General features: G+C 37.2%; 1 protein-coding gene across 1 annotated transcript; it reads right to left on the reverse strand.

The window, feature by feature from the left end:
- Positions 1-9: 9 nt before the first annotated feature.
- Positions 10-20498, reverse strand: tex2l (testis expressed 2, like). Its single transcript, XM_067430201.1, has 12 exons — positions 20137-20498; positions 16738-18036; positions 14112-14312; positions 13662-13950; positions 10461-10693; positions 7430-7576; positions 7153-7252; positions 5344-5476; positions 3243-3377; positions 2509-2721; positions 1545-1665; positions 10-846 (listed from the first exon to the last, which is right to left on the reverse strand). The coding sequence occupies exons 2-12, from the start codon at positions 18025-18027 to the stop codon at positions 676-678; spliced, it is 3033 nt and encodes a 1010-aa protein (XP_067286302.1). The 5' UTR covers positions 18028-18036; positions 20137-20498; the 3' UTR covers positions 10-675.
- Positions 20499-21136: the final 638 nt, after the last annotated feature.

Consider the following 21136-nt stretch of genomic DNA (forward strand, 5'->3'; position numbering starts at 1 on the left):
CACAACCCACCAATTTTACAGATTTATTGTTTGTATATACAGAAAAGCATGATGATAAACAAAAAAATATATTGTTTTGCACATTCCTCATAGAGTTTTGAGAGGTTAATAAAGTGAGACATTGATGCTAATGCATAAAAACAATTACTGTAACATTCAAATGCCTGCTTAAGTTCGGATATTACAATCTTGAAGTGACACTTGACAAGAAAATGTGAAATCGTACAAAAACTGTCTTTGATACTATATATTCATTCATAATGTAAAAAGCAAACACTTGTGGAACATTTATGTAAGATTTATTTTTTCAAGACAAGTTGCATTTATTTCTAAATATGAATTCTTAATAATAAATTATTTTTTCTTTATTGCTAATACGTATATGTCTAATTTAAGCTATTGTGTAAGTTCAACAAATAATAATTTGTCCTTAGGACATAAACACAATAAAGTAATATAATGTTTTAAACACACATTAAGCCACTGGTATAATAGGAATAACAGTTTTGGGTTTCCAAGAAATGGGAATGTATGATGATGGGGATAATAAATTAAGAGAGAACGTGTGGGAGCTACTGACATTATCCTGTGTGATAAAATGAAGCTTATTACTGAAGTTTTTTTAAGTAAAATGAGCGATGCCGGTGTATTTCCATGCCTGTCCACAAGGAGGCACTACTGTAGTTCTGAATCTGAAGTATGTTCCAGATCACACCTGTCAGTGGAGGCCACAGAGGAATGCTGGGACAGCTTTGCAGGGTGTTGTTGGGAAGCAGTCGGGTTCTCCATCCCAGAGTGCATTAGCGGCAGGTAAATGTCATCCATGTTGGGCAAAACAAAAACTTTCTAGAAAAATATAAAGTAATCAGACAAGATTTGTTATGGAGGTTAATTTAAAAATGGTATAGTAAATAATTTAACTGAAATAAACAACTAAATTAAATTAAAAGCTGTCATATACTTATATATTATAGATAGTTCACCCAAAATGTACTCCCCCTCAAGCCATCCTAGGTATCAGACTTATATAATTAAGAAATACCCTGGCTAATCCAACCATTATAATATAATGACAGTGAATGGCAGCCCAAAACTTTAGAACAAACAAAAAGTGCATCTATCCATTATAAAAGTAATCCACACAGCTCCAGGAGGTTAATAAAGGCCTTCTGAAGTGAATTGATGGGTTTGTGTAAGAAAAATATACATATTTAAAACTTTATAAAGTAAAATATCTAGCTTCCGGCGGACAGCTTTCCGTATTGAACTTATGAAGAAAGTGTAACGCCTCCCGCAGTTCAAAATGCTCACGCTACGTCCGATGTCATCGTTGTGACAGTTATGCTTTTTTCACTGCCATTATAAAGTTTGGAAAAGCCAGGATTTTTTTTTTATATAACTCTGATTGTATTCGTCTGAAAGAAGAATGTCCTATACACCTAGGATGACTTGAGGGGGAGCTAATTAAAATTTTTGGGTACACTATCCCTTCAACATGGTAGGTAAGTTTCGAGTGAAACTATCACAATATCATCAAAACAAACCTGAAACTCATCCTGTAGCTTCTTTTCAATCCATTCAGTTACGTGACAGAAAGTCACTTCTCGCTCCCCCAGTTTGGGTCTGACTCTTAGATCAAGCTTCGGGGGTCCGCAGAAACCATACCTAAAAGAAAAACAACAAAACATGTTATTCTGGTGTATCCATGTCTGCAAACCTGAATGTGCAAACTTGAATCTGCAAAATGATGAACGTTGTGGTGCTTCATTAGTTCATATCAGAGACCCAGACAGAAGACAAGATGTTGTTGAAGTATTTTTTACGCACAAAAAATATTCTCGTCACTTCATAAAATTATTGTAGAGCCTCTGTAGTGAGATTGACTTTTTTAATGGCGACTTTGGGACCTTTTATGGGTCTTGAGAGAGGAAATGTTATTGCTGTCAATGAAGGCCTTTCTGAGCCATTGGATTTCAACAAAAATATCTTCATTTGTGTTCCGAAGATGAACAAAGGTCTTATAGGTGACCTTTCTCACATGAAGGTAAGAAATTAATTACAGAATTTGTATTTCTGGGTAAACAAACCCTTTAAAAACAATTTAAACACTTTTATTTAATTGCAATTAACATGCAATTAAAAGTCTGGAAACATAACATTCAGTTCTTTTAAAGTATAATAATTCCATACTAAGTACTTTTTTTAATCAAAAATATGCTGAAGTGTCCTAAGTTTTCACAAGGGGTCCTCCTCTTCCTCCTCCTCGCATTACTGAATTCATCACATCACGCGCAGTTATTAGACAGTCTTACACTCGTCTCTAATCCGTAATTATCTAATCGAAATTTAATTACAACAAAGTTAAAGCTTCAACTGTGGATGACACCAATCGTTAAAGAGTGTGATTGCTTTCAATAATCTCTGTAAACTCTGTGTAAGCTTAAGCAAAGCTTCAGTCCCAATGCAACATTAACAGAGAGTGTTCAGTTGAGTGAGGATGGCTCATACCATATTCTGTCGGTGGGGGGAGGAGGAATGTTGATGGCGAGGGTTCCAGAGAGCTCTTGGACTTCCACCGCAAGCAGCAGAGGGGTGTTGGACATTTCTTCGATCTTCTTTTTTATGTACTCATTTTCCGTGGCCTTCTGGAAGTACTTCGATTTGGCAATCTTGTCGACAAATCTCAAAATCCGCCTACTAGTGCTGCCTCCAGCTGCAGCCCTGTGGGAAGCAAAGTAAATTTTTCAGCAGGTGGCCTTGATTTATTTTAAGCAGCATTTTTGACAAAGAACTCAAAAAAGACAAGATGATGTTTTATAGGCATAATTCACCCAAAAATCATGTCGCTCCAAAACTCTTGGCTTGGAATGCAAAAGGAGACATTTAGCAAGATGTCCAAGCTGCTCTTTTCCATACATTAAAAGTGAATAGTGACCACGTTTATCTCTAGACCCCAACCACTTTCACTGTATGGACAAGAAGCAGGGTTTACATGCTCTGAAATATCTAAATATATTGCCTGTTCAATTGAATAAAGAAAGTAATTTGGGTTTGGAATGACATGAGGCTAAGAAAAATATTAAATACAATTTTTTGGGTGAACTATCCTGTTGATGTTTCATTTACAAGAATGAAATGCATCCCATCCAAATAACGCAAACAGTTGCAACATCCCAAACTCTGAGATCTCAGAGAATAACTGTTTATTGAATTATGTGAATTCTTCAGGTAATGATAATTACCCCTCAACACCAGCTAGAGCCTTTTCTGTCAGAGTTCCTTGAGTGTCAGCAGATGAAACTTCCTCCTCATCAGAGGATCCTGCACTTGAGGATTCCTCATCACTGTCAGCCAGCACAGAGAGCCTGGACCTGCTACTGCACAACACACATCCAGACAGGACCTCATCACAACCAGAGATACACATAAACCCACACATGACACTAGGATTGCACTTAAGAGTCTTAAGGCCCTATCATACACCCGGCGCGATGCAACGCCAGGTGCGACGCAAGAGGTTTCTGCTATTTTCAGCCCAACGCAGTTATCATTTTCACGTGCAAATTATGCACTCAAGCCAATCTGTTTGCCCATGGGATTCATTGTCTGAAAACAAGGTGTGTTCAGGTGCATTGTTGGCACATTGCTATTTGGAGAAAACTGAAAACGACTGCGCTATTGACCAACAAAAACCTGGTCTAAAGTCACTGGAGTATTTTTGGTGTAATTTAAAGAGCTTGTTAATAATATGCACCTACACTATAAAAAAAATGTTTCCAATTGAAAATTTTCTAGTGACTGATCACATCTACATTTTTCAGTTGGCCAAATTGAATTTGAATATGAAATATTTCAGAGCATGAAAAATTTAGATGTGATCAGTCACTAGAAAATGTTCAATTGGAGACCTGATTTTTTTTCTCTCCAGTGTATAGGTGGGTGCACAACATGCATACACCCTGCTTATAACACACACAGGGATACGCAGCAGCACACAAACATATTAAATATAAAATATGTATATATGTACTTTCGACTGAATTGTGCTGCTATCTTAACTTGTGTTCAATTTAAGTTTTTGTTGTTGTTGTTACTTTTGAATGTTAGTGTAGGTTATATACAGGGGTGCACATACTTTTTCCCATCTGGTTTTCATGAGAGCATCTGGAGATTCGGTTTGGTGCTCACACTACACATAGTGTGTGAGCCATTAGATATAACTATAAAAAATTAAATAATTAACAGCAGCATTATTTCACTTTATTACTTTTTATAAAATAATAAATAAATTGTGAGAATATTATATTTTAAAATAAATGAGTATTAAATAATAACACAATTATTTTATAGTAGACTTAAAAGTCCAACGTTGATATTTACATTTACATTTTTTCAATATGAATTTTCAAAATTTTCAAACCTAAAATCAGCAAGCTTTTATTTTGGCAGCTTCCCAGGAAGTAAGTATATGCACTGCCAGCACATGTCAGTGCATGTCACAGCTTTACGTCTTGCTCAGTTGTTACAGTTTTACATCTTATACAGTATTACAGTTAGTCAATCTAAAACGGGGATTGTGCCTTAACAGCTGTCAACCGTTAGCCTGACAAGCCAGACCCACATCAAGATATTTGGTCTGAAACTCACCATTGACAGGGCTCAATCCGAGGGGCGGGATAAACGGTTGTCTTTCAAACTCCCTCTGCACGCGATAGGATAGCGCTACACCAACCAGAGCAACGAAGGTGAAACGGAGCTCATTGATAGCATAGACAGTTGATAGATTAAACATTCGCCGTATCCAGGCGGCAAAACTCGAACACATCTTCCCTTTTTAAGAATGACTTCAGTGCCGTTCTTTGTTCTTTTCTCAGAGGAAAGCTTAACTTCAAGTCTTCCAAAGTCGTGGTCAAAGCTGATTCGAAAGACCGCCGTTCTCCAGTTTCTGTGTTTACTAGAAGCACGAGCGCAGCTCGGCCGTCGTCATTATGTTAAGCCCACCGACTCTGTACACGATATGATTGGCCCGACCAGAGTTTGGCGTTTACAGCTCAGAACTGTATTTAGAGTTGCTAGGCGATATTCGTGGGCAGATTAGATTTGCTGCCGCTATGGTACGTCTAGATTTCTAGGCTAGTCAACCGTGTCAGTACACAAATGAGTGGTCTGAGCTTATTTACCCAGCGTTTTTTACAGCAAGTTTGGTTGCTAACCTGCGCACCACTTATGTGCACCCCCGGTTGTATAGTAGACTTTGTATATGCTATACTTTGTTGAGATAATAAGAATAATGGCATTTTTTGTCTAAACTCGGAAAGGTTATTTTATTCTCCAAAAACGTACAACTCATTGAAGGTCTCCAACTCTTCCTCTGCTTCAAGGACTCCCTCCTTCCCAAGTTTAGAGAGGTTGATTTTGGTCTCTAGAGTCATTTGTAGTGCTCCTGTGTACTCCACCTCCAAATGCACCCATAGGCCTGAGACACAAAGATATAAATAGCAAAAGTTACCTGTTGTCGTTGTTAAAACTGTTATTTCAAAAACTTTTACATTCAGTAATAAATATCTAATTCAGCCATGAAATACTTAACATGCAATGCAAGGTTCTAAATTCTAATACTAGGAATTTCTATTTTAGGAATATCTATTTTAAAGTCAGTCCAAAATTAAATAGGAGAAGGGCAATACAAAAATAAATGTTTAATATCTTCAAGTGATGTGTCACAAAAAGTGCATTTATCACAACAGTATGAATATTTTTTTAATGATTGATCCTAAAAAACCAAAGAACCATATACGTAACATTCTATGAGAGCAAAAAAAAAAAATGCTTAGACAACATGCACACAGAGCCCTGTGGCTCATGACGCCACATTGATATCTTAAGACACAAAACTATCAGTTTGTGTGAGAAATCAAGCCGTATTTATGTATTTTTTTTAACTCAAATAGAATGCTATATCCAACAGCCCGGAATGCGCTTCACTTCCGGTAAGGAAAGACAATATACACACTCGGGCGTCGTGTACAAGATTCACTTCTGGCGTTGGCGTAAACTACACCAGATCGTGTACAGTATACCGGAATCTTGTACACGAAGTGAAGCGCATTCCAGGCTGTTGGATATAGCGTTCTATTTGAGGTAAAAATAAAATAAAAATACGACTCGATTTCTCACACAAACTGATCGTTTTGTGTCTTAAGATATCAATGTGTCATCATGAGCCACAGGGCTCTTTGTGCATGTTGTCTAAGCATGTTTTTTTTTTCTCATAGAATGTTACCCATTCACATGATTTTATGACTGGCAAACAGTAACGGTTGGAGTTAAAAATCTTAATTTGTGTTCTACTAAAGAAACAACGACACCTAGATGATGGATGCACTGGGGGTAAGCAGACAAACATCACATTTTCATTTTTGGGAACTATCCCTTTAACATCCCAAAACTACTCTAAGAGTTGTCACAGTTGAACTGTTTATTTAAAGAAGTACTGTACTTATTCAGAAAATGCTTGATTTATTCTTATAAATTAAATAAAATGTAATAAAAAAGTAACAATTAAAATGTTATATCAGCTCAGCTCATGTACATTCATTTCCTATTTTAATATTGACTAATAATGTTGTAAATTGTTGAAATCAAAGACTGCATATACATTTTTTATAATTGCATAAAAGACTGAAATTGCATATAATTATAGCATAATAAACTGCCCACAAGTCTACCAGCACACATTATAAATCCATAAATGGGATGAGACCTGAGTGAGGGAGCCAGACAGTTGAAAGATATTACATGTTACATAATGCTCGCAGATCATGAGGCGGATAGTAAAAGACACACACTGTGCCCCACACAATAATAGCTTCACTTCTCGCGGGGATAATACATCCCACATATGCTTCACAGTGGGCATTTCACCATGCAGCTGAGCGCGTAAACAGACACGTGTACACATGCTCGCAGACGAGCTGCTATTCGCTAAGGAGAGTGACGTGATGTTATGTTCTCTATTGATCCCTGAGATTACAGAAGGATAAAAACATCCCATCTACTACCCAGTGCAGGAACAGAACACGTATGTCAAGCAGTCCTGACGGATGAATGACCTAATCTGCTCTTTTATAAGAGGCTCTTATCCCCACCAACCTCTGATGTTGACCTGTGGTAGTGATGTGCATGTTATCTGGGGCATGCTGGAGCCCATGGCCAGTTCGGTGAGGGTCAGTTCATCCATGAAGTAAGGCAACTATGGTAAAAGAGGGTAAACTCAGAAAAACAAGCACACTGTGTAGGACCATTAATATCACAATCTATTTTTTCACTTTTTGAAATTATGCTTGAGGAAGATAAAAAGCAAACAAAAAAACACTCTCTCACTTTGTCCAGTTAAAGGACATGACATACTTCCTGTCTGTTCTCTTACCCGAATTTTGCTCAGCTTTCGCTGTATCTTCTGTTGGACTTTATCAGCCCAGTACTTCTCATGGAGGAAGTCCCAGAAGATTCGACCAATTAGTGCATTCAACCAGGCAGGCTTTGATTCATCCTCACTGCAACAAAAGGTCTGCTCCTAAAGGGTTGATGGAAGAAACATCATCTTGTTATTTTCTACAAGCAGGGCTAAGATGCACCCCTTTTCACTTAAATTGTCCTCTAAGCAAGGATAAATGAAATAGAAGTAAAACAATAATACTCCTTAATATATTTCAAGATTTTCTATTAACTAAAAACAAAACACTGCCATAAAAAATATTGCTTCTGAAAAAAAGTGGTCCAGTGGCACATCTTGCTCCACAACTTTGCTAGGGGTAAACTGTCATATCAAGAGATATGTTGAATCACTGAAAATGTGTGAAGGATTTGCATTTTAAAATGTGTGTGTGTGTATATATTATATATATTATATATATATATATATATATATATATATATATATATATATATATATATATATATATATATATATATATATATATATATATATATATATATATATATATATATATATAACATAATTGTATTACTCCCATTCCAGAATTGTTTGAAATTTTTATGTAATGTGATTAATAAACTAGCTTAAATTACATTTCACAATCTTTTATTGCAGTAAAACATTTTTCCTCATTTTGTTATAGTATTTCCTGTATTTGGAGGCTAAAGTAATTTTAGCCACTGCCTCTAAGCATCTGACACACTTCTCACACCCCACAGCAAAAAAGCTTCATTTAATAATTCATGGGTAATCAACCATTTCTAACATGTACTGTATAGCCAACATGTTTTAGACCTAGTAATGTGCTTATACACACCTGCCATTAGAATGACATTGATTATATGAAATAGAACTAGGTTATGTATCAATAAAATAATGACTGGGCCTTCTGTAAGGAGAGGGTCCTGAAAGAGCATGGAAAACTACTAGAAGATTACATCACTTGGTGTACAGGCACGGATGTGAGGCCTAGGTGACCAGTGGAGCGTTATGAGAATGGTACATGATATGTATTGTTGGAAAAAAAGAGAAACTCTGGGGATTTTCCACAGTAAATCAAAAAAATGTAGAGGTTTGCATTTAAGTGTTGCAAAATCATAAGGTGGAGACGAAAGGGTGGTTGGAAAGGTGCCCATTGGATGAGGGAAGATAATAAAACAGGATAATTGATGGAGTTTACTATGGAAAATTCAGATGTTCAGCTGGCATCTCACTTTGTTGTTCATACAATGAAGTTAATATCTTCTGAAGTCTGGAGCTTCGACTCTGAGAGATTTCCTTCAAATGCTGAACTGAAGGAACATTGGGACTTGGAATTTTCCACGACACCATTTAAAAAATGTACATTTTTAGCATTAAAAAACACTGTCAGATGAAGCCTACACTATCATTCAAAAGTTTGAGGTATATATATATTTAAAAAAAAAAAATCAATAGTTAAGTGGTAAGGATGAATTAAATGACTCAAAAGTTATGGTAAAGACATTTATAATGTTTAAAATAATTTTGTTTAACATTAATCCGTGAACACTTCTGACACGCCCTATGGTTGCGCCGCGCTCCACTTTATTCCTATGAGTGACGTCGAGCAACTTCAACGCTTCAGCACAGCATTCCGGGAAGGCAGCGCTGCATTTGAACCGATTTGAACGCAGAAATGACGGGAAGCTTCACAACATCACTTCAGTCGCGTCGCAAAGTGGATTTCCACCGTTCACTGCTGTCAGGACTTTACCAAATCATACCAAAGAAGTGTGTTTTTGACGGAGCGGTCCCAGCGATAAAGGTTCGGTCCTGCTTTGGAAGCAGCCGGTGAGTAAAACTGCTTCAAATGTCTGTGCTGTTGTCGCGTGAGTAAACATCAGTAAACGACACGATCGCGTGCTTCGTCATTCAAATGCGCTAACGGACTCCATTGTTGTATAACTTATAACCAATGAGATCATCTATGTATAACGTTACACTAGTCTGACATGCAAAACCGTTTTGCTTGCTACTGCTAAGCTTTAGTCGCATACAATAGTCCATTAACCGAATCATGTCCTCATAAACTGCGAGTAGAGGACACAAATGTTGACAGGCCACTAAATACAGTACATACCACAGAGACGGACGTCCTGCTGTTGCGGTTTCTCCTGTTCAATTTATTTCAGCCTCAGAATGATTCTGGATCATATCTGTATTAGCTGAGATCGATAGCCATGTGCTTCTCCGCGCTTGAGGACGTCATCGCTTTGCGCTCCTCATTCTTTAGCTCCGCCCACACGATACGCCTCCAGGCGCTTGGTTTTTTCCGGAAAGACTCGGTACAGCCCATATTTCTTTTATAAATATAATAAAACTAAAGACTTTTCAGAGATATGAAGGATGCAATACTACTCTATAGGTACTCAAGATTGACATGAGATTGACTGAAACTGAGTGTTTCACCCCCCCTTTAAGAGACTTATTTCAAAAACATTAAAGCATCTTAATTATCTATGTTGAATTATTGGAGAATATGTGAAATATCTGCATTTTTAAAATGATAATAGGAATCATTCCAAAATTTTATTTGGGGGCGCATTTTCATATATAGCCAGTAAAAGGGTTAAATGCAGTAAACAATTCAGTATGTCATGCATTTATTTCTCAATTTTAGCAACTGACACACTTCATTCACCCAAAGGAATGAAGCTTTGTTTAATAATTAATGGCTAATCTTTAGCTAAATATTTTATCTAGTTTTACACATTAGCATTTCACCTTCATGTAAAGCCAACATGTTGTAGACCTAGATAAATGTGCTTTGACATTCCTGCATGTAGAAGATGTACTTTGACATGCTTTGGCCACATCTGTATATCATCAGCCTTTTTACATGGTCACGTGACAAAGATTATTCACAGTTTGCTGGGATGACAAAGCTCGTCCACAGACACAAAGCATTCTATGGCACAAAGCATGTTTGTTTGAAGCTCACCTGCTCTTTGTCAGTCGGACTGCCCTGGGTGCTGCTTTGGCAGGGGCTTTGAACAGGACTGGTGTGTGCTGAGAAGACGAGACTGGTCATGTAAGAAGTGTAATCTGGTAAAATGTTCTCCTTTACTCTGCCAACCAGATCACTATGGAATACATCTTCACTGCTGTCCTTGACTGAGCCTTCACCACCATGTGACAGACCAAAGGGGATCTCCTCACACAATACAGGCTTATCTACAGAGCAAAATAAATTATTAGAATAGTATTTTACCCCCTGATATTATGGATAAGAATAAAAGAGCATAATATAAGAATATAAGACTAGCTTTGGTACAGGACCATGGCTTCTTACATTGTTTACTCCATTAAAACATGGCACAACGATCAACACTAATATAGTTTTTTTGTACAAAGTGGATAGTGTATTGATACTTTTTTAGCATTATTGATATATGAAACAAATAATTGCTATATTAAATACATTACATATTATTATTGTTAAAAAGTATTATAACATTAAATAATATTAAATCAATATATCTTATTATTTTTCACTTGCACTCAGAAAATATGTAATATTTGATATGAATATAACATTTCTATTCTATTCTATGGATTACAGTTCAGTTCGTTTGGATGAAGTGAATGCTGTTTTCTGAACTCGGATGTAAACCTGTGAACTGCAAACGAGTTCATATAACAAGGTTTATATATTTATCATCGATCAATTCAATTGTTTAATTCTAATACATTTTAACTAATTGAATATTGCTTGTACCACAGCTTTTTTGTAAGATTGTGGCCAAAACTGCAATCACTTTCACATGACGGTAGAGCGGTGTATCCCCTGTATTATCCCCTGTGATATAAGTATTTGAAATAAACATGATTTCTTACAAGGTCCACTGAAATCAAAATGTAAGTTTTTTAGCTTTTAGTATGACTGTGTTAGCCTTAAAGTTATGAATAAGCTGGTATGTTCCAAAACTATGACAAAATTTGCATTTAGGAGATACAATCATTCAAAATGTACAGTCTCCCACTTCCGTTAAAACGGATCTCAGATTTTGGTGACATCATCGCAGACTTCACTTTCTCGTCAAATCTTCTGTCCAATCAAAATGCTCTCTAGAATCTAAAGCCCACCCCCTTACACTGCTGAAGCTGCGGCTGAAATCGGTAAGTTTTTGACACGCATTTTATGTATATTACGCATTTTATGTATACATTAATGTATATTTACTTCTTTCAAGTAATAAAGTATTCTCGTGAATTTATAATATGCTATTGAAAATACATACAGGTGAGAGTTCGAATGCTGGTCGCCATGTTGCTCCTCCATCTTGAAAGTACATTAGCCAAAGAGGGACATACCCATAAATTCAAGCTTCGCATTTCTCGTTTTAACACTCGATGGCACCGTGTCGAATGTGAAGAGGGGGATTGCCATGTTAATCATGGACTAAATCGGCCACCATAGGAGTTCAAACGAAATCAGAATTGAGAGGAACAGAAACTAATATTCACTGGATGGTCCTTTACACCGGTAGATGAGCGAAAATATCACACAGTGTAGCTTTAAACTGACTGAATAATTTAATTGTTTTCATAATAAACAGATTTATGTAGATTCTAAGCTATTTTTTTAAATAAATAAAATAAACGCAAATAATTAATAATAATATATAAATAGTTAATAATAAACTACTATGCCATGATTTTCTTTTTTGAGTGCAGAAATCTTGCCTTTCTTACCCATTTCATGTTTGACTGAGTGACAAATATGCATCACATTAAGTTTATTCGTTTGTCAAAATTTTAAAAAGAAATTGTATATGCAATCTAAATACATAAATCTTAAATTTAGGCCTAAAATGTTTTGGAGTGATGCAATATACACCAATCAGGCATAACATTATGACCATCCTTTGTGTTGGTCCCCCTTTTGCTTCCAAAGTAGCACTGACCCGTCAAGGGATGGACTCCACTAGATCCCTGAAGGTGTGCTGTGGTGTCTGGCACCAAGATGTTACCAGCAGATCCTTTAAGTACTGCAAGTTGCGAGGTGAGACCTCCGTGTATCGGACTTGTTTGTTTATCACATCCCACAGATGCTCGATTGGACTGAGATCTGGGGAATTTGGAGTCCAAGTCAACACCTAAAACTTGTTGTTGTTCTCTTCAAACCATTCCTGAACCATTTTTGCTTTGTGGCAGAGCCTATTATTCTTCTAAAAAAGGCCACAGCCACAAGAGAATTCTATTTCCATGAAAAGGTGTACATGGCCTGCAACAATGCTTAGGTAGGTGGTACGTGTCGAAGTACATCCACACGGATGGCAGGGCCCAAGGTTTGCCAGCTGAACATTGCCCAAAGCATCACATTGTCTCCGCCGGCTTGCCTTCTTCCCATAGTGCATCCTGGTTCCATGTGTTCCCCAGGTAAGCGACACACACACACTCGGCCATCCGCATGATGTAAAAGAAAACGTGATTCATTAGACCAGACCACCTTCTTACATTGCTCTGTGGTCCAGTTGATGCACTGTTGGCGCTTTCGGTGGTGGACGGGCAACCTGACTGGTCTGGGCAGCCCCATACGTAACAAACTGCAATAAACTGTGTATTCTTTCTATCAGAACCAGCATTAACTTCTTGAGCAATTTGAGCTACAGTCTCATCTGTTGTCAGTACCCAGCATTCACTTCCCATATGCATCAATGAGCCTTGGCCACCCATGACCCTGTCCCCGTATCACCACTGTTCCTTCCTTGGACCACTTTTGATAGATACTGACCACTGCAGACCAGGAACACCCCACAAGAGCTGGAGTTTTGGAGATGCTCTGACCCAGTCATCTAGCCATCACAATTTGGCCCTTTTTCAACTCTCTCTTAAATCCTTAAACTTGCCCATTTTTCCTGGTTCTCAACGTTCATCAACATTGAGGACTTCACTTGTCAGTGGTCATAATGTTATGCCTGATCGGTGTATATTCATTCTTCGTTTTTGATAACCACAAAGCAGTTAAAATGTTCCATTATGAACAAAAATAAAATTGATCAAAAGAATTACATTAAAAGTCAAATTATGTTTCATTTAAATTCATAATTCAATAAAAAATCATTTTATTACAAATGATTATATATTTTGTCACAAAAAAATGTAATGCATGTATGTATGTATTAATGTTCAACTTTACCAACAAATATAGATTCAGAATGGTCCTCTTCATTGTGAATGGACACAGAAAACAGTCGATGGAACCATTCCTCTTTCTCCCGTCCCGTTCGTCCAAAAAGGTACAGTGTAACAGGATGGCAAACATTAGTCATAGAGCCAGGGGGGTTCTCGACTTTCTGAGCCTCCCCCTGACCATCTTCTGTCTTGTCTTCCTCCACAGCTCTTTCTCCTTCAGCCAAACTAATGCAGATAGGATACTTCCTGTTCCACACTCTCTTGTGTGCCAAAGCCAGTGGCAGAAGAAATACCTGTTACCAAGGCAACAACTTCATTATAATTACTTGACATCTATGCAACATTCTGCCACATTATAATTCAATCTATTTGGGTGCAGAGACCATAAGCAAAACTGTGTCGCACGCACTACCTCCTCTTTCTACCATGGGGCTAAAATCATCGGTACACTAACCTTGCTGCCAGTGAGTCGAAATATCCGCGAGTGGGTGAAATGCTTTTCGCAGCAGGGCTCGTCAAAGGCAGCCCAGCGGGGAATGTTGTTACGTGGGTAGTCAAACCGTAAACAGGGTCCATCCAATGTGACATACACAGAGTGCATGAGGGATGGTTGGTAAGTCTCTGGATCATACGTGTACATCTCGTTCATCCAGCCCTGGAATGCAGAAACACTTTGCTTAAACTCTACTGTAATCTTTGCATCCTCACCACAAAGTTTTAGCACAAAGATGAACAAAAAGAAGTAGGGCATCAGGATAAGAGCTGTAGCTGGTTGTGACAAGCAGTGGGTGTATTTTTTTTCTGCATCAGACACTGAAGAGGAGAATTTATCACAGAGCAGATTTGCAATAAGGGTTTTGCTCAGTTTTGGAAAAAAGCAAGATGTTTAAAGCTTAGTTTAGACACTGTGAAATTCACTGCAGTGTGAAAGACTGATTGCCGAAGGACATGAGCTTGACACACTGAAGTGCAGGGTTTGGTTTAATAGCAGTCTGCAAGTTCTGTTCTGGTGCTTTTCTTAGCTTTTAACCCTATGCTGAATAGCCCAACTACATGTATTCTGCACCCTCCTGGATTATCCATGCTCTATATCTGCCTCTTTGTTGTGATGTATTTTTCAAAATTAGCAACAATTTCACACCAAAAACAAAGTCACAGTAAGAACAACTTTTATGGTATTGATATTTCAATATGAACATTTTCAGGGTAAGCTTCTTATGCTAAGTTGATTTTTCATACATTGCATACAGGAAAATTGTTTTGAAAATGTGTGGCTATATGATATGGGTAATATAGCTAGTAAATATATGTATTATTCTTAAATTAAAATGATCTATACTAAGATATATTTATAATGGAACATTAAATATGTATTATATGCATTAAATAAGTCAAAAGTAACAGTAAAGAGAGATGTAACCGCTGACCACTCACAGGGTGAGAACCTATGCAGAACCTTAAAGGGTTAGTTCACCCAAAAATGACAATTCTGTCATTAATTCCTCACCCCAATGTTGTTTGACACCCGTAAGACCTCTGTTCGTCTTCAGAACACAAATGAAGATATTTTAGTTGAAATCCGATGGCTCAGAAAGGCCTTCATTGACACTAATGTCATTTCCTCTCTCAAGACCCATAGAAGGCACTAAAGACGTTGTTACATCTCATTACAGTGCTTCTACAATAATTTAATGAAGTGACGAGAATAGTTTTTGTGCACAAAAATTAAATAAAAAAAAATAACGACTTGTATAGTGATGGCCGATTTCAAAACACAGCTTCTTGAAGCTTCGGAGCGTTGGGAATCAGTATATCGAATCAGTGGTTCGGATCGGCAAAGTCACTTGATTTCAGCAGTTTGCCGGTTTTACAAGCAATCTGAATCATGAATCGATACATTGATTCATAAAGCTCCGAAGCTTCAGGAAGCAGTGTTTTGAAATTGGCCGTCACTATATGTCGTTATTTTTATTCCATTTTTATTGCGCACAAAAACTATTCTTGTCACTTCATTAAATTATTATAGAACCCCTGTAGTGAGATGGACTTTTTAATGACGTCTTTAGTGCCTTTTATGGGTCTTGAGAGAGGAAATTACATTGCTGCCAATGGAGGCCTTTCTGAGCCATCGGATTTCAACAAAAATATCTTCAGTCTTACGGGTCTGGAACGGCATGAGGGTGAGTAATTAATGACAGAATTTTCATTTTTGGGTGAACTAACCCTTTAAACGTGTCCATATTATGCTATTTTAAAGGCTCATAATTTTGTTTTAGAGGTAAGTAAAAAAAAAAAAAAACTTTCATTTTCTCATAAAATACATTCCACATCAATACATTTTTCAATGATTCTCCTTTCCAAGAGCTTCTCTGCGCTGATTGGCCAGATGGCCTAGTCTTTCTTGATTGAAAAGTCAACCGCATACAGCGTGTGTTTCGGATGCTAAATAAAAAAAAAATCGTAATTTGCAATGTATATTATGAGAACATGTAAGTGCTTTAACCTTTGATATATGTAAACCTGTAGTAGGAGATCAGAAAATGAGAACATTTTAAAATAGCATAATAGGGGCACTTTAATATTTTCTTTTGTTTTGATTCAGTTTATTTAAATGTTATGAATTAAATAGTTTGTTTATCACTTTATCACTAGAAAAATGTATTATCTTTTAAACATGAAAATATCATGCAATAATAATTTTTTTTCTTGCACACCAAATCGGCATATTAGAATAATTTCTGAAGAATCATTTCATACTGAAAACTAATATACAGTAATGAGTAATGATACAGAAAATTTAGCTTTGCAATCACAGGAATAAGTTATATTCAAACAGAAAAGTTATTTTAGATGTTCACAACATTATTGTTTTTTTTTTACTGTATTTTTTAAGAAATAATGTGGCATTGGTGAGAGCATGTATTGTATATATTGTAGTTTTATCTTAAAATATGTGCTAAGGTTCAATAGAATGTTTTGCTATTCTGATTATTATTTCATACTATTATTTTCAAGTACAGAATATACCACCAATTCTTTTTTTAACAAATATATTCGCAATGAAAATGCATCTAACTCACCTTGAGAGAAGGTACATTGCTCTGTAGGGTTTCAAAGAGAATGTTATTATAGGAGGTCCCATGTAGTCTATGTTGGTGACTGATGGGCAGGTGTCTGACGGAGCCCCAATGGATCAGCACAAGCCCCACCATAAATCCAAACACTAAACCGAGGAACAGGCCAGACCAATACGCTGACAAAGGAATGATGAAATAGCAGTATGACACCAATGCAACATAACCAAGACCCACTCCTGGCACTGGAGAGGAGTATTGCTTTGTCACATCTTCTGTCAAACCTTCTTGATCAGTTCTGTTTATATTTGTGTTCTGGGACGATCTTCTGTGAGTGCTGCTCTCCATCAAAGGTCCAGTGTCTATCTCTCGGCAATGGTCATGGGAGAGGGAGGATTTCTGCACACAACGTCTACGATTTCTCACAGGCCAGTTGCACTCTGGTAGAAACTCACTTTCCACTTTCCTAGCACTTTTAGGAGATTCGGAAACACTCAAATCAGTGTTCGATTTCCCAATTCCAACGTTTTTGTAGCTTGGAGAGTCCATCGATCCTGTGCTCCTCTGGTGCTTGGGGCTGCCAACACTGTCCTCACGCATGATCTTACTGAACATGCTCAGAGGTTCCTGCATGGCCTCTGAGAGCTTGCGTCTGGTGTCCTCCAGCTCCATTTTAAAGAAGCTGGCTTTGGGCTCAGTGGGGGACATGTTGACCGGAGATGGCGGGGCCGTGCGGGAGTCACCATTGCGGCTTTTGGACTGGGTGAATTGCGTCCACAAATGCAGATTGAGCTTGGAATCAGACCTAGATTGAGACACTTCAGGTTCACTGCGAGAAAGCTCGGTGGAAATCGACTTTACAAGGCTGAGGAGTGGTTTGGGCTTTAAAGAAGACTCTTTCAGTTCCAGTTCTGTAGATAATGACTTCACTAAGCTGGCCAGGGGCCGGTGAGTTGGAGAGAGGAAGCCAGAACCCCGAACAAAAGCATCTCCTGGGGAGCCTGATGAAGAGAGAGGAACATTGAATGCAGGTGAGCTGAGACCCCACTCCCCCTCTGTCTGAATGTCAACCGAACACGGTCTTTGGTTACGGAGGGAGCTGAGACACTTTTTGCCACCACAGTCCATTGTGAATATGAGATCATTGTCATCATCAAGATTGTCCCATTCACCCTCGGTGTCCGTCAGTTGGATCACTATTCCCCTCCGGTCCGCGTCCTGCTGTGGCTGTAGACCCGGCCTCTGGTTTTCACTGGACAATTTGTGGATTCCTTCATTCCCTGTTGTCCCTGCCATGATTTACTTCTACACAGAAAAAGTAAATCCTTTTTGAGTCAGCAAAAAAAGACAATGAAACTATTTTGCCTCTAGATATCTGGTCAACAGTCATATTGCTTCCATCAGCAGTTTATAAAGGATTATGACAGAATTCTTTCTTTGGCAAAGCTCATTTTGGACAAAACATTGACTGGATCAGTTTTGTTCCACAACGAAGTAACTTTTTTCCCCCCAAAAGTAAATTCTCTTAAAAATAAAGGTTATTTATTTGCATCTATGGTTCCATGAATAAAATTTAACATCCATGGAACTTTCTATTGGACAAAAGGTTCTTTGTAGTTGAAAAGGTTTGAAAATGTTCTTTACACTAAGACAATAATGGTTATTTTAAGAAATGTTCATTGAAAGGTTCTTTGGGTAACTAAAAATGGTTCTTCAATATGGCCTAATTTTTGAAAAAAATAATAATAATGCACTGTATATAAAGGGACCATCAAATATACCAGCAATCTGCCAAAGGCGATCTGCCTTTAAGCTTTTAAAAGCTGAGAAGTGAGAACCATTGCTTTACAGATCCTCCTTGAATATTGTCTAGAGCCTTTAAATCTTATATAATGAAAAGTAAGGTTTGGTCGATAACAATACTTACTTTAAAATACTTTTAAAAAGTCAGTTATATATATCTCGTTATATAAGGATTTAAGAAAGATTTAAGAAAGTTCATGCACTTTGTCCCTGATATTATCCTCTATAAGTAGAAACCACAGCAATGGAAAAAGATTATGATGAATATTTGCATTTACTCTGTTAATGTTACATTTCAGCATGTGTCTAAGCCCCTAAAGCGCTGAAAATACACTAAGATTATTATTTTCTTTCTGTCTTCAGTAAAAAAAAAGAAACAAGCTAATGAACACTCAGAAAACGATCTTGTTCTTACTGAATCTTTATGCTGTAGGCCTATTTAAAATAAGTTATATCCTACTTAAATACGGAATATACAAACAAAACCATTATCCATAACAAAACCCATATTGATTTTACTTTGAAAAATAATTGTAATAATTTCTATACAGATTATAGCATCCTAAAATACTACTGGGCACATCAAGGGAACCAGAATGAGAGTCTAAGCTATCTCTTAGTCAGGAGAAAATGGGACCTTTCTAGTTCAGTTAATGACTCAATTAAAAGCAAAGATTCTTCTAGGTCAAGAAAGGCATTTAAAAGTAAGTTAAAGACAGCCTTCTGCAGTTATGTAACCCTGTGACACCAATTCTCCAGCAACTGGCAAACTCTCTTTAATCCCTACTCCGTTCAAAATGGACTGATGAAATAAACTCAACAGACTATATGTGACATTTCAGACTTCTCACATGTCATCTAATCCTACTGAAATTACCAATGACGTAAATAATATGGGTATAAACAGTGTGCCATACCATCATTTGATGTGAATGAAATATGCGCTTTCTTTAAAGCTGACCATATAATAGTAAACATTTTGCTCAAAATGTCAAACAAAAGGGTAAAAACGTGATGTACAGTGAAACATTTGCTCCCAAAATGTTTGTTGATTACTAATTTAAATCTCAGACTTGGATAAGCAAAGCCTTTCATAATCTCTTTTGATCTACTACTGGCAGTAAAATAGCTTCATGTTGATGGACAGCCTGGAAGACAACCATAGAAAGATCTAGACTAAATGTTGGAAATAAGCTAGCAGACAAAACTTTTGTAGAATGTGCTACTGATTAACATGACAATGGCATGCAAATTTTAAAAAAAACATCACATTATATGCCTGGTCCTTAAAAATCCCTTCAAAACTGTCTGTCTGACACTTAAAAAATGTTTTAGACAGATTATGTTCAGTATAATTCTCAAAGAGGTGTCTGCCAACGATGGGAACAAAAACTGAGCAGTATGGTACACTTTAATTCGTTGCAACGAACAGGCAACAGCAGATGATTCATCACAGCAGATGGCATGTTGCATTTTAGGATTCATAAAGTATAAAATGATAGGGGATACTCGTATAAATTAGATTAAAACAACTTTGTGACATTTTAGAAGCACTGGCAAATGACAGTTTCTGTGAGTGAAATTTAAAAATAATTAACTCACCCACTTTCTGCACCATCGCCTGATCTCCAAAAAAATAATCAGCTTTTTTGCCCTGTCAGTAACACTTAGTCTCATGTCCGAGAATCATGTCCAGAGAGGAGACAGATGACACTTTCTTAAAACGCCTTGAATGAATCATGAGTCTGACTCTGCACACGGCTTCCCATCAGACTTTATGATATAGCCTAAGATACAGTTACAGACCGACGCGCGCTCATGTCGTTCATTGCTGTGCAGTTGTGCATGTGTCGGTTGGTAAATCTGGACTGTGCAGCGCGCAGGTCCCAGTTTAGAATTATTACTACACTTATGCAGAGCATCGCTGTTATGTTATGCTACTGTAAGCTGTGTATCCCCATAGAAACTAACTCCTCCCCCTCACAGGCTCCATCCAGATGTGATTTTGCGAACAGCAGCTCCTCAATCTGATTATAGGAAGCATGGCTGGAGTCCACTTTAATCCCGATTTAAAAAAAAGCTCTCCAACATCCACACGCGCACAAAGACACAACAGGACATTTCGATGACCCATAAACACTCCACATTTGTCCTGAATCTGTGACAGTGACCACGTTTACGCACAGTAGCCTACTTTCAGATTAAAATTCGTATATTCGGGTTATGATGTGCAATAAAAATAACTTATGCTCTGGACATATCACCGGAAATGCTAGCTATATTATAATTATACCTAATTTAAATTTAAACGTGTTAATTCTAATTCATGTGCTTATTTTTTTCTTATAATATTGATCTAAAATATAAAATGTTAAAATTATATAAATACAGGCTACACATGATTAAAAAAGGATTTTGTTTTTATGTTTGTGAAATGTAAATTTTCTGTTTGCTCCAAACATGTTTCTGTCTTGAAAACTCTGAAAGATTAGCATATAGCATGGTAATGAATGTAGCGATGTTGATATATTTGGTCTTGGCGGAATACATCTACAACCCTGCTGCTGCTGCTGTAGATCAAGTACAGAGACTTGCTACTGCC

The sequence above is a fragment of the Pseudorasbora parva genome, chromosome 21 (genome assembly GCF_024679245.1).
Source record: "Pseudorasbora parva isolate DD20220531a chromosome 21, ASM2467924v1, whole genome shotgun sequence".
NCBI classification, from domain to species: domain Eukaryota; kingdom Metazoa; phylum Chordata; class Actinopteri; order Cypriniformes; family Gobionidae; genus Pseudorasbora; species Pseudorasbora parva.

Bases quoted from the DNA above. Each gene is read 5' to 3' on its own strand.
- tex2l (XM_067430201.1), bottom strand. From the start codon at position 18,027: ATGGCAGGGACAACAGGGAATGAAGGAATCCACAAATTGTCCAGTGAA. The intron at 3,378-5,343 runs GTACGTTTTTGG...TGTGTTGTGCAG, and splicing joins TTGGAGACCTTCAATGAGTT to TAGCAGGTCCAGGCTCTCTG. The intron at 1,666-2,508 runs GTATGAGCCATC...TTTTTCTTTTAG, and splicing joins CCCCCCACCGACAGAATATG to GTATGGTTTCTGCGGACCCC.